Consider the following 14,161-nt stretch of genomic DNA (forward strand, 5'->3'; position numbering starts at 1 on the left):
AAGGGAAACCTCAGGTACGTTTTTTTTTTCTGTAATTTTTTTCTTGGGAAGAAAATTCAGAAAAGTGTTCAGGGAATATATTAAAAATATGACGTAAAGAAGAGCGTCTGCCACGTTAATTTCGCAGCAGAAAATATGATATTTTAAAACGTAAGTGTTCTTAAAGAAATCGTGAGAAGAATGAGCTCCTCATGAGGAGGTTAGCCTTAATTTTGTGGTAGTTTAATTTCCGCCTTCTTCCAGTTGGAACTCGGTGCTCTGCAAAATGAATGTGTCATCCACAAACCCAGTGGCCGTAATGCTTTTAGTCGTGGAGGTGACTTATTGCCATCATGATCAAAGTTCATGAGCTTCGCGGAGGTAAAAAGTTGAAGAGGTCCGAAGAGTTCTAACTACAAGCTTCTGCTGGGGAGGGCTGACTAGGAGGTGGCTAGTCATGGGTTCAAATCGAGTTAGCAACCCATCGTGCTTGCCAACATGAAGGTTCTTGGGATTCAACCGGAGTTCACCTCAAACTCTCACATGCTTCAGAAGGCAACTGTGCCCATTGCAGGTTAGACCAACCAGACCAGGCCTTGTGCCACAGTAGTCACACTGGCTTCTCGATTATTAAAAAAAAAAGGAAAAAGAAAAACGAGTGATCATGTGTTTACATAAAATGTTCAAAGAAGAAATGGAAAGAGTGTTCAGTTTGTCGGTGAACTATCAGCCCACATGAGGGGCATGGCAAATTCGGAGTGATCAGCGCATGTGGCAGATACTTGTTCATATTTGGAGCTAGGACTGGAATTGTTTGATGAACTGACGCAAGATCCCCATACATCAACAGTAGATATATATGGTAAGTAGGCCTCTCATATAGAATTTTAAATGTTTCGAATCTCGGAGTTTGCAGCCATCCACGGTCCGAGTATACCAGCGTCTCGACAATGTGGTACAGTTGAAATCTAGGGTCTCTCATAGAACACTATATTGCCAAACATGCGCGGTCTATGTTGTCTAACATGCTCGTCAGATGGTAGAGCCTTGCAATCTGTCTATAGCGATTGCCATGAATCCCAGGCAAACCCTGTGATCTTGACAAGGTTCCAAGTACGGATGGAACCGAGCCAAGCAACTCGTGGCTTAAACCGGTTCAAGCTAGTATCACACTCATCTCAAGTTGGGTTCAACGAGCTAATCAGCTGAACGTTAGGTCCAGGGGACTGAGAACGAACAGGATGCATTTCTTAAAACGTAGTTTGGTTAACCTTGTTAATCAAACGAGTTATTAATGAGACACCTAACCGTGTGCGCGCCTGTGTTGCATGCACATGTATGTAATTTTACATACCGTCCATTAACATATATACTTTCATTTATTAATTTATGTCTTAATAATTTGTAAATTAATTTTTATTCACATCGACTCGTCAACAAAAAATAGAAATTGAACGTTTGAGATTAAACCGTGAATACGATTTTATGATCATTAAATCACATTGCAACTTCGCCTTCCAACTGGAATCGGATTCAAGCTTATTGCATAGACTAAACAAAGATCGAACAAATTATGTTTGTTGTCAAACAACTTAGGCTTTTCTCGAGCTGAATATGAACCTGCTTTAATAAATTAATGAATGAACAAAGCTTGAACATGCCCAGTGCGTGGTTCAATCGTTTGTCCTGTTTTCCAGCCCCATTCTTAAACTTACTCGATTTAGAGCTTCAACTACTAGACTACTATAGCTAGCTCATCTAGTAAACAATTGGCAGCATTTGGAATTAGGGATGGTTCAAAAGGTTTTAATTGATTGTCAATGAAGGAATCGACGTGCAGCTGCAAACCGCCAGGAGGTTGGGACTAGAGATGGAAGCATCTGTAAAATTTCAACTAGGGCATTTGTATCTCAAAGGGCCACTAAAGATGAATAAGAGTTCGATAAAGGAATTCCATGTCTTTTCGGTGACTTATTTAATTTCTTTATGATGTCAATCTGTTCAACATGAATTTGACCTACATGGTGTCAAAGTGAACTACAGCTGCGAAAAAGAATAAGATTTACAAACAGGGCACTTCGGCCAGTGGCTCAGTGAGAAGGAGTTGCAGATGAACCCAGCCTGCAAAGAGGAGAAAGGCCACATCCATATGAAAGATCAGAAGCCATGAAGGTTAAGAGAAACTGCAATGTCATAAATATGTGGAAACTGCACACAACATAAGAGGAAAGGATTTATACAAAAAAGAAAATAAAAAATAAATCAAATGACCTGTAGCATTAGCAGTCCCAGACGCGAAGCCATAGTGATTTTGATGAATGATGGAAAAAGAAGAAAGCAGCCCAATGTGCACACTTGAGGTCTTGCCTGATTACAGGTCCTGCTGCAAAGGAGATGATGAAAAAGGGTCCAAGCTTAAAATTGCTTTCATGGCTTGAAGTTGAAATTTTGATTTCCACTTGCAGTGATGATTAAATGGCATAACTTTCTCCCATGCAGACAAAGCAGTTAACCACAATAACTAGTGATGCTTCAGAAAGGGAACTATCTTCTCTGCATCATAGACATAGAGGTGGCTGAAGCCTCTGCTATTAAAGAAACTGGTTGCCGTGCCTGCAGGCAAGCACATATATCAAAAGGGTTCAACTGAGACCCATCAAACACAAGATTTAAACCAGGTAAAGGAACATGTTGGCTGTCAGCATCATCTGAAGGCCCGTGTGTTGTGCTTGACGACTGTGATTCATGTAACGAGGAGTCATCACTAGAACATGCTGCAGCCTCATACAGAGAAGGGAGGGCGTATGATCTGTAAATGATCAAAAGATGGGAATCAATTAAGGAAGTGATATTGAAAACATGATATGCAGCACACAGCAAAGCAACAGAAACGAAACAAAAAGATCCCTGGGCAACGTTTTCAAAGACATGGAAGCATAACTTGGCTTTTTCAGAACTCAATATCAGATCAGCCAAACTCATCTTGGTGGCTTGGACTGGTAAACATGGTCACTCAGGCTAGTCATGTTGTTCGGCTTAATTTAGAAAAAGAGATAAAGCTTATGATAGATAAGCTTGGAAATTAGCACATAAACGTGTTTATGTCATAATATATATACATATATTCTAATTATTAGTTCAAGAAGATATCATACTGTGTAAATAAATGTTAATAATATATTAGATCATCATTTGATTATTATATATATATCATAGGCCAATGTTTTTTAGTTGTAATATAGCATGTTTAACTAAAATCCCATTATACAAGTCAATAAAGAAAATAAAGCTTATCTCACACACGCAATACAGTTTGACCAATTTACATGTTCCTCAAAAGATTGCGAACACAACATGACTTACGCAAGAATGACATAGTTGATGGACAAAATATTACTCTTGTTGAATTATTTACTGCTGTTAAATATCTTATTAGTTTTAACAAAATATGTATTATTTACTGCTGTTAAAAATCTTATTAGTTTTTACAAAATATGATCTATTTATTGAGAACAGTTCCAGTTCTGAATATAAATGAAATGCAATTTTAAATCTTCAACCTCACAGAATCATCAAATTGGTTGAATCAATAAAAACTCGGTTGTCTCAACCAATTCTTGATTGACTCAAACCAAATTAGTAAATTGACTTGCCTGAGTTTGGTCCAACACAAGACACTGAAGTTTTTTCCTAGGTTAGGGGCAATGCAAGAGAACTTGGGCAAGTCACCAGTTGACTTGCAGAGTTTGATAACAAAACATACAAGTGGCATGCGACATGAATTCATAAATCTAATCCTATGCAAAGGTGTCCATGGGAGCATAAAGCTACCTTATTTGTCTAAAAGCCAGTAGATGGTCAAGTTGCATAATGTAGATTGTTTTAATACTTTGTGGCCTCATGAATGTTCCATTGTATATCAGAACCTAGGTATAGATGTAAAGTGCTATCATAATCCATGTAGGCATGTACATGATATGGATTAAAGATGTGAATCAGAACCCATGTGAAGATGGAGAGAATAGTTTTCTTGGGAGTTTTCAGTGTCTTAAACATTCATATTGTGTGAATCAGTCATTCCATATGCATGGTTAGAGAATGTTTTGCGAGAATACTATTTGAATCCAAAAGAAAACTCATGAACAGAATCCAAAAGAGATTTGACAAACTTAACTATGGCAATGAAGAAAGAAATCTGCATATGAAATCAACCAAATGTTCGGAAGCAAGAAATAGATAGCAAATTAAACTTTACCTGAGAATGCTCCCATCAAAGATCAAAATTTCAAAACGGCCACGTTGCCGACTCCAGAGTTTGTGCCTCTGATGTTCAGGGACTGTTCCCATTATTGGAACTGAGGATTCCAACTTCCATCTTCCACTAGCATAGTTTAGCAGATGTCGAGTAGAGTCTTTTGCTTGTTCTCTTTGATACAAAACCCTAGCAACAGGACCTGTTGCATGATACTCAGAGCAAATCTCAACTAACCTTTTTCTCAAAGCATGCATTGCTTCATAATGTTCTGAAAGAGATTCTGACTGAAGTAGATCGGAGGAAGCAATCTTTTGACAGATAGTGCTACATAATTTTGGGTTGAAAAGTGGAATCCCAAATTCAATGCTTAAAGGAACCCACTCATAGTCTTCATTTTCTGGCTGGTGATGTTGAACTTCTTTTACTTTGCAGAGCTTAATCAAGCGAATGTAACCAATTGTCCATAACTTTATCTTGATAGACAGATCATTCAGTAGCTGCTCCAATTTCGCACTTTCTTCATCACATAGCCCGGTTTCTTTACCAATATGAGTAAGAGAACCATTCTTTAAAGGCAGAGCAATATCCTTTGTAACGGGCTTTCCAGAATCGTCAAGATCATACTTATTCAGAGGTTGTACAAGTACAGCTGAGTATTTCAGAAGTGAGTTTAGGCAATGCAGTAGTATAGTTCCACTGACCAAGTTCCCCTCAAACTTGCCTCCTAATCCTCCAGCTGTGGATCCATCCCAACTCCATATTAGTGCTTTGGCACATCCTGCTAAGGGTGCAGGAAGCAGTCTCAGACGTTGTCCTTTAACTAACACAACTGATAAAGGCCCAATACCTGCAGATGAGTATAAGACCAGTTTCATCCATGGAGTCATAGAAGAGTAAGTGGGAGGACCAAAGTGGATAGGACCTGCAGCACCAGGCAAAACTGATGTAGAAGGTAGAGGAATCATTGATATAATGATATCATAGTCACGATTAAAAAGTCGGTCTAAAGTTGCAGGTGCTAAGCCTGCCAAACTTTCACAACGTAGAACATCTACATGATAGCCACCTTTCTTTTTTACCATACTATTACCAATATCAGACAGGTCAGAAAACCTCACTTTTTCATCATTCACAAGCTTATCTTCTATCTTCAAATCTTCAAGTTTGTCAGTGTTATTTGTTGCCACATGTTCTGAACTCAATCTCTCAATACTGTTACTACTGCTAACAGATTCAGCACATTCATTTTCATCCTTGAGATTTTCATGAGGAGATAACTGCAAATGACTATCATTGGTAGTTGTCTGAGCCTCAGTTGAATTAGATATTGCATCATCGTGCAAGGAGATAGTGTTATCACAGGCTAAAGAAATTTCTGTACCGTCTTCAGATTCACATAAAATTTCTGAACTTTCTTCTGCTTCACCTAATGTATCATCTGAAATCACTCCAGATTTAAGGCACTGCAGCACACATCGGAGGCTGAATGCATGATTAGCAAATTCCTGCAATTCACCCTCAAATTTGGTTCCTTCTAATGTTGTAAGGTCTTTACACAGATCTGCAATGCTAGCATCACCAAGCTTTCCAGCTTCATAAAGTGTTACAGCATGAGATTTCAACCCTGAAAAGTAATAATTTTTACTAAGCTATGAATATATTACAATATGCAAGCAACTTATACAAAAATGTTAGCAAAATTCATCATTGAAAATGATAAAAATGGAGTGGGGACCTGTGGTGAAGATGTAACCCACGGGACCAAGTTTATGAACAAGACAGCAGGCAAGAGAAATTAAACCACAGTTGCAACAAAAAATAGAAAGGATAATGAATGAAGCTAATGACATGGGCAACCATCTTTTTCACTGCTTATGAATGTCCAGCTCTAAGAGTATAAGCCATTGTCATGGATATCTTGATATTTTCAAAAATATCAAGATAATATTAGCAAAACAGAGAAAAAGAAACAAAATAAGGCAAAATATAATGATATTTTGAAAATATTACCAAAAGATCTTTCTCACGATATTATAATCATACTTTCCTTTTTCTTGATAAAAACATTTTTAGTGTTTTTCCTATCTTTTTGTGTTAACATTTTAAAAACTATCTTGAATCTTCACCATGTTTTTGTAAGAAAAATTGCTAACAAATTCATAAGTTCATAACTTATCCATAATTTGTATATGTTTTTTCATTTTCTGAATTCCCCATATTTGTCATGAGAAAAATAAACTTTTCTGATAGGTACTCAAGATAAACCTTGCTGATGAAAACCCAAAAATGACATTTCCGACAATGGTACAAACAATATAAAATCATGGTCATACGTTTTCTTTTCTTTCTAGGCTGTGAGTACTGTAACGAGAAGGTGGTATCATATCCGACCATACACACTGGATAAGAATCACTAGATCATCAAGTCCAGATTATTTAATGCATGCAAGCGGATCGGCTAATTGCTTCTTCCCCAATTCTCCAACTTTATGTAGGATTCCACTTACATCAAATCAAGTATTGTGTACATACATCTTCAACAGCATAAACAGATTAACATCTTAAATGCCATCCACGACCAGGAAAAACTGTAACCAAGGAGGCTCAATGGCAATATCAAATTATCAACCATGGCAGGATGCGGAAAATGGACAGAATGATAAATAAATGCAATAGCAACTTGAGGAAATGCACCTGGTGAAACTGAACCCATCATCAAATAAGATGTTATGTTAGCATCCACGAGAAAAGCAACACGTGTAGGCCCAGAAATTCCCTTCATTTTTTCTAACCCAGTGTCATGTCCTTGAGCTACTCGACTTCCATCAGCAGGAAGGTCTGCTGAGCTGGCACTTGCACGAGAACCAACATCTTCATCACTCTGAAGAGAGGCAGGCAAATTCAGCTCTTGAAGAACTGAAGCCGGATCGATTACTTTAACAGCCCAGCCTAGTCGGCAAGCAAAAGATGCAGCAGTTTGCAGCTGAGAAAGGTCTGCTTGTAGTGTTGAAGCCAATTCAGCAACTGTAGCATTTTCATTTGAAACAACAAAAACAGCATAAAGTAACCTGAAAGTAGGTTACCGTAAGAGAATTCGATATTAGCAAGAGACGAGAAATTTATTTTCAAATTGCAAGCCAGTAATAGTTGCTAAGCACATGGTGACTCACTCCTCAATTGGGTCCTCATACGACTGTTCCCGATTAGAAACAAAACCTTCCAGCCTGCAGACTGTTGAGAGGCAACATAAACAATTCCATATTATAAACAAAACTTAAAAATTAAAGAGAAGATCCCGCTGACAACCTTTATCCAATAGATATCTGGGCTATCAACTAGTTCAATTCCCTTTTCTGAAATAGTAGGTTCATAACTTATTAGCTGAAAGTATTGGTACCAAGAAGGGACCTCGAATGTTGAAATCCATGAATATAATGGATATCACTAAATGAAACAACTAATCTAGTGACTTAACAAATTAAAAGAGGATCTGATGCAAGATGAAAGCATAACCAAATCATGTAACTGGATCTAGTTAGATTTTTAATACTTGTAAATAGATCCAGATCCGCAATCCATCCCTTTCTCTATATAAAGGGACGTGGATCATTTTGTAAGGACAGTCAAGAAGTGGAAAGAAATGAAGTGTGTTGTTAGTTTTCTTTTGTTCTTCTTGTTCGATTGATCATTTGCTTGAGTTTTAGTTTAAGTTTAGTTTTAGTTTAGTTGTAAGTGCAGATCGGTTGATCTTAATTTCTATTGCATCAGGATCCTAGATCAATCTCAGAAGTGAAAAGCTCAGAATATCCAAAGGAATGCCAATCCATCATTTGATTAAGTAAAGCAGATTAGAAGTTGAATCTGAAGAAGCAAGTCACTAATTATAAAAAAATTGAAGACAATAGTCAAATTCAGAAGTGTGTTGAAGCTCAGCCTACTTCCAATTCTGTTAATATGTAAATGGGACAATCAGGAAAGATAAAGGAAAGGAAAAAAAAATGCTTTTAAAGTTTTTCCCCTATTCAAGATAGTATGAATGATCGGTAAGTGAAAAACAAAGATAATGCAAAAATAGCACACCTTTGAACCGATCATCTGGATAAACAGGAACATCAAAGTAGATCAGTCCTCGCTGGTAGAGACCCTTTATGATCTGAGCATCAAAAAGGAAGTACGAATTTCCTTCCTCCTTGCAGATCTTGTCAATTGTGGATGCTTCCTCTTCAGTGAGTTTCTAAAAGAGATATTAGCATTTTAATTTTGAAATAATAAATATGTCTTGCAGACAACAGAAAGAGATGAGTAGCCGCATGACAGCCAGAGTTAGCATTTGTTATTAGGAACGATAAGCAAGTCATGCATGTAAGAGGAACTAAATATACACATATTGATATACATAATATATATATATATATATTGGAGGTGAAACCCTCCAGCCATCTGGATCTCCATCCAATAATGGCCACCCGATGCATTGCATGCAGGCAGGAGTGATTAAACACACTGCATCGGGTGGTATGCTGTGAGAGGCCAGAGGGTTTTTCCATCCAGACCCAAATGGAGAAATCCAAGGATGTTATACACACACACACACACAAATATATATCTATATATGTATATATATATATAGAGAGAGAAAGAGAGCTACATATGAAAGGAATATTTAAACCATCTCTCACCCTGAACTCTTCCAAAGTGAAATTAACAAGGCAAACACCCCACCATGGCTCAATGGCGAAATCAACAGGCTGTGTTGGCAACAACTCCTTGGCAATGGACTTGTTAAGCTTCCACATAATTTTCTAGCAAGCTCCAAAACAAGTAACTTCAGTCAGAGAAAAACTAAAGCAAGATCGAATCAGAAGGACAAGATTATATCTGAAGCCCTTAATGTATGATATAATTCAGTAAAGAATGAACCCTTTCTAGTTGGATTTTCAGTTTCACTGAAAAACCATGCTCTGAAATCCACAGCCACAGACCTAGGTGCAATTAAACGGAAGAAAAAGAGTGCACTTGCATCATCAATCAAATATATCAACTTATGATTTTGACATTAAGCTTGTTCTCCACATACAATCAAAAGGTTTTATGTCCCTTGTATTGTCTTTCCTGTAATACTGGATAGATGAAACTGACAGTCCAAGTGGCAGTAACCTATTTTATTTAATCTTTATGCTCTAATCCTTTTGGTAAAACCATTGAAGGGTGTAAAAAGACTGTGGCACTTCCCCATGCACAAACTAAGAAAGTAAAATCACTGAAAAATAAAAAAATTTTGATACTTCTCTACAGAAAAAGGAAAGTGGCATCACATATAGAAAAGAAAAAAAAAACTAGAAATAATATTCTAAACTACTTAGTGAAATAAGCCACTTTAAGATAACTTAGTATCAGCCTGTTCATGACTTTGAGTCACCCCAAGACCTGATGTTAAAATACTGATTAGTTATGAAGACAAGTACGGTTCAAAGTTCAAACATAATTTTGCCAATATCTTTTGCAAGAACAGGATTTAAAGGTCACTGCTACAAGGAAACTTAGTAAAACTACCTCAACCAGCTGAAGGCTATCCCTAGCCTGCCTATCAAAGCAAAACAACAGGAAAAAAGAGAGAGAAAAAACAAAGAAATGGGGAAAGAAAAAAGTTAGACTGGCAATATCTTTCACCATGTGGTGGAAGCTACTTATTCTCATGGCCAAAGACTGCAGTGCTTCCGGACAAAACTTAGAATTATGATCAAAGCTTATCACCTTGGATCTGCATTTGTTCATGAGATCAATAAATTCATTCCTTCCAATCCCAGTAAGCCGTAAAGCATCTGCAGCACTAAAGTTTGGAATACTGTCATATGGTTGTTCTGCAAAAAAAACGGTAGGAACAGTCACTCGCCAAAAGCAGATCATGAAGCAACAAATAACTGGTGCATAATCAGAAAATGACAGTTTTGAATTGGAAAAGCCATATGAGACACTTCATCAAATTTGAATAAGTAAACAAACAATCACTAATCAACAACTAAATCATGACAATCTCTAATGCTTCGAGATGTAAGCAAAACAACAACATATGTACTTTGGCAGTAGAAAATTAATGTTGGAAATATCGGTATTGGTGCTGCATACGTTTGCTCAGCAAGCATATCAGCCGCCAAGCATCGGTCTGCTTTGGCCTATTTTCCATGGTTCTGATTCAAAAAATAGTTTACAATGTGTTGAATTGATAAATTGACTTTATTCTTTTAATATAATCCTGTGTCAGGCAGAATTTTGTTGGCAATTATAGGCCTACCTCTGATTTTGACAAGACTGTAGAAAATAAACAGCACCTACTTGTATCACCAGAGAGGGAAAAATATAAAGTTTGAATAGGATATTGACATGACACTTGCGACTATGCAGGTACTAAAATGCCCAAATAAGAAAAATATCTGGGCAAGTTAGTTCTAATTCAACCACTCTCCAAGAATGCCATTTCATGATACGCAGAATCAGCATCTTTAGGTGCCATTTGTTCATTTATTAAGGTCATTTTACCAAGAAATAAGATCTAAGACCATTTAGTCATTTGTTAAGGTAATTTTGTCAAGGTAGTCTCTGAGCGCCACTTACTCATTTGCAAAGGTGATTTACTATAGAAAGAAAATCATAGTGGTGCACAAGCAAGATTACAGATCAAGGGAAGAAAAACAAAAGTGACAACCTTAAAACATGGGCTATAAGCAAACAACCTATTCCACAAAATATATTCTGATGCCTGAAGTTTAGAGGCACAAAGAACTAGCTATACCATTTTTCATCACTTCAAATATCATATCACAGTAATATCTGAAGGGTGACACTCTCAGAACTCGGCAAATGTACTCAGCGAGATGATATGGGAAAAGCTGCATGAACAATAGGAATAAAAGTTAAAGCACTGCTTCATAATATTCCCCTTCTATTGCTAAATTGATTTAGAAACAAACTCAATACAGGAGCTAAACTGTACCGCTAGACTCTTACGCAAGTAACGCATCATTTCTTCATAGTAGTCCCCTTCTTTCCATAATTTACGAGCAAAACAAGTATTCCACTGGAGTCGCTTTTTAATGCAATAATCTATGACCCTACAAACAATGAAAAATAGAAAAGTCAACACCAAAAGTAAATATCACTTAGAAGAGAACAGATTAGTGAGAAGGCAATAAGGCATTCAACCCAAAGTCCCAAACAAGGGAATCTACCTAAATGTGGCATTTCTATCTAGTCATGAAGTGCTAATACAAACATATCAACTGACCAAGTGACGGTCTCGAATAAATCACTTAACAATGACGAACACCCAACTCTAATGGTTATGCCTGTACAAAGTTTTCCACCTCAGTCTTGAGCTAAGGATGCAAGTAGTTGTACAGGGTTAAGATTTGAGAGGACGAATAATACAAATATGTGATATAAGGGTAAGTAATAAAGGATATATCAGAAAATAAGGCTGCAAAATTGCTGTTTACCACTGCCAATTCACGCTTTCTCGAGACAAATGTAGGTCAACAGTCTGGTATGGCAACCATTATGAACAACTTGGTCCTCCCTCTCTCTTTCTCTCACCCCCTCTCCTCCTTATATATATATATATATATATATATATATATATATGTAGTATAAGTTGTGCCGCATTAAAAACCTTGAGGAATAGTCTAAGCAGCAAAGACAAAGCAACTAGGAAAAAACAAATAGCGAGTACAAGTGCACAAAGAAAATCTAAATGAGTTAAACTGCATCAGAAAGGATAGGGTTCAATAACAAACGCTAATGCACCAACCTTCTAGTCCATTCTTCTTTAGAGAAGGTAGCCTGAAGTCGTTTTGGGAGGTTTTCCCAAGGGCATTCTTCCTTTATAGCCTTTAAAAATAGCTGTTCCTCAATAGTAGCTGGGACACGATGCATTCTTGCTGCTGGCAGCTCAAGTTTTCACTGTAAATAAATTTAGCATACTTCAAGAAGCTCTTAATCTAACTAAACCCATGATTCTCTGAAACAGGCAAAAATTTATGCAAACTGTTGCGTCATTTCTACAAGGCACCTTCCATTGTCAAGAATAAGATGCACACGAAAGAATCACGCATACTCAATATTAATGCTCCATCAATGGGGCATAACAGGAGGGAATATCGGGGGTGATTACTTGATCTTATACCAAGCTGTTGATTCTAACTTCTAATAGTGAATAAGAAAAACACAACTTTGTTGGAGGCAATGAATAAGATGTTTGGGGACCATTTATCACGAAAGAATAATAAGAAAAAGAATAGAGAAAGGGAAAAGCAGAAAAAATATCTAGACCAGGCATTACAAACCCAAATTCATGCACTCCAACGGCTATTGAAGTTTCCTAGTGCTTCCGTAATTGTCATCTACATATCGGTTTTCACATTTCAAAAACAAAAATAAATAAACAAAAAGGAAGAACAAGTACGTGCGTTTGACATTTTTGCAAACACCCAAGTCCTACAGGTTTTAAATCCTCGTCCACGTTCTGGTTTTCAATATGATAGATGATGGTCCGAGGAATTCTCATTCCTTCTTGGTTCCTTTTCAAAAAAATGGCAAAACCTCGATGGGCAGGTGCGTATGACAATTCAGCTCCAATAATTAACTTCAAGACATTCCGTTCCCTGAATATATTTTCAAGGTAGCCAGCAATTCATCTGATTCCTGCTCCTACGAAGCACATGAAATAGATTGAAAAAGAACAGTTCATTCTTGAGCTACATTTCTTAAGGAAAACATCCGCAACAACGCACAACACTCGGTCAATCAGTGGTCAGTCACTCGATCATAGATATGAGAGCGAAGGGCGAGGTCGCTCGCGGGCGCGGACAAATGCACAGTAGACTTTTTGAAGTGGTTTTCCAACGATTGATCGACCCGTTCACCAGGACGCTACATGGCAATCTACTGGATCAAGGGGAACCCAGTAAATTAACACCCACAAAAGACTTTGGATCAACAAGAAATATGTGATATAGAAACTGCCGAAGAATGAACAAGATTCGACAATAATCGGACCTGAGAACCGTATTTTGTAAATACGCCCTACGACCACTTGTGATTGGGGATCAGCCATTCCCTCAAAAAAAAAAAATCATCAAACCATACAAAAGAGAGAAACATACCATAAGCTTTAGACGTTGATCTCAACAAGCAATCATAAACCTGTTGTAGTGAACGGAAATCATTTCCTTGTCGACACCGGCTTTTGCACTATCTACCGCAAGAAAACGACCACAAAATGCGAACCGACAAGTGAATCTGGAAACTCCAAATAGATCACCTGACCAAACCAGTGGAGAGAGCAAATCAAGCCAGGGAAGAACGAGGGAGAGTACCGTCGGTGCTTGTCGGGGACGGATCTGCTGTGGGGATCGATGCACGGAGCAGAGGAACTCGGATGAGCTGGAGTGAACTGGACCGGGGAGTGGGACGGAGGACGTCGATCCTGAAAGTTCTTCGGCTTCTTGGGAAGGCCCGTCTCTTCTACCGAGGCGGCACCATCTTCGTCTTCCCCTCAGCGCGTTTTCTTGCTCGAGCAATGCACGACTTCGCACGAACCCAGCACAACTGTGGGCACTCGGCTCAGATCTGTTGCGTGGGTGGAGTTGGGTCCACCGGCAGGCACTTCGGATCCAGCAAAAGCCCATGCGCGCTCCACCAGTTTGCGCTGTTTAGATTAACTTGTTTCATGTAGATGTGATTTACGTTGCCCGTTTCATAGGAATATCTTTAAATCATGTGAAATTCTAAATACTTGGCATATGATTTTTTGCTGACTTCAAACACTTAACCATTACGTACTTGAACTAAACAATATCTCATTTAGTTGAGGGGAAAGAATATTGCGCTGGAAGAGAGAAAGGCAAAATTTCCCTTTTCCTTATGCTTTCA

General features: G+C 37.9%; 1 protein-coding gene across 6 annotated transcripts; it reads right to left on the reverse strand.

The window, feature by feature from the left end:
- Window positions 1-1,922: 1,922 nt before the first annotated feature.
- On the reverse strand, window positions 1,923-13,913 carry LOC116258737 (uncharacterized). 6 transcript variants are annotated; one of them, XM_031636089.2, is made up of 13 exons: window positions 13,606-13,913; window positions 13,393-13,480; window positions 12,039-12,190; window positions 11,226-11,343; window positions 11,025-11,121; window positions 9,989-10,095; window positions 8,914-9,036; window positions 8,315-8,468; window positions 7,405-7,465; window positions 6,929-7,302; window positions 4,235-5,858; window positions 2,251-2,788; window positions 1,923-2,100 (listed from the first exon to the last, which is right to left on the reverse strand). In XM_031636089.2, the coding sequence occupies exons 3-12, from the start codon at window positions 12,161-12,163 to the stop codon at window positions 2,524-2,526; spliced, it is 3,048 nt and encodes a 1,015-aa protein (XP_031491949.1). In that variant the 5' UTR covers window positions 12,164-12,190; window positions 13,393-13,480; window positions 13,606-13,913; the 3' UTR covers window positions 1,923-2,100; window positions 2,251-2,523. The 6 variants fall into 6 exon arrangements, with proteins under 6 accessions (XP_031491949.1, XP_049935063.1, XP_031491948.1 ...); XM_050079106.1 differs by having other exon boundaries at window positions 13,393-13,484; XM_031636088.2 differs by having other exon boundaries at window positions 13,393-13,528.
- Between the last annotated feature and the right edge of the window lie 248 nt (window positions 13,914-14,161).

This window comes from Nymphaea colorata, chromosome 8 (assembly GCF_008831285.2).
Source record: "Nymphaea colorata isolate Beijing-Zhang1983 chromosome 8, ASM883128v2, whole genome shotgun sequence".
NCBI classification, from domain to species: Eukaryota; Viridiplantae; Streptophyta; class Magnoliopsida; order Nymphaeales; family Nymphaeaceae; genus Nymphaea; species Nymphaea colorata.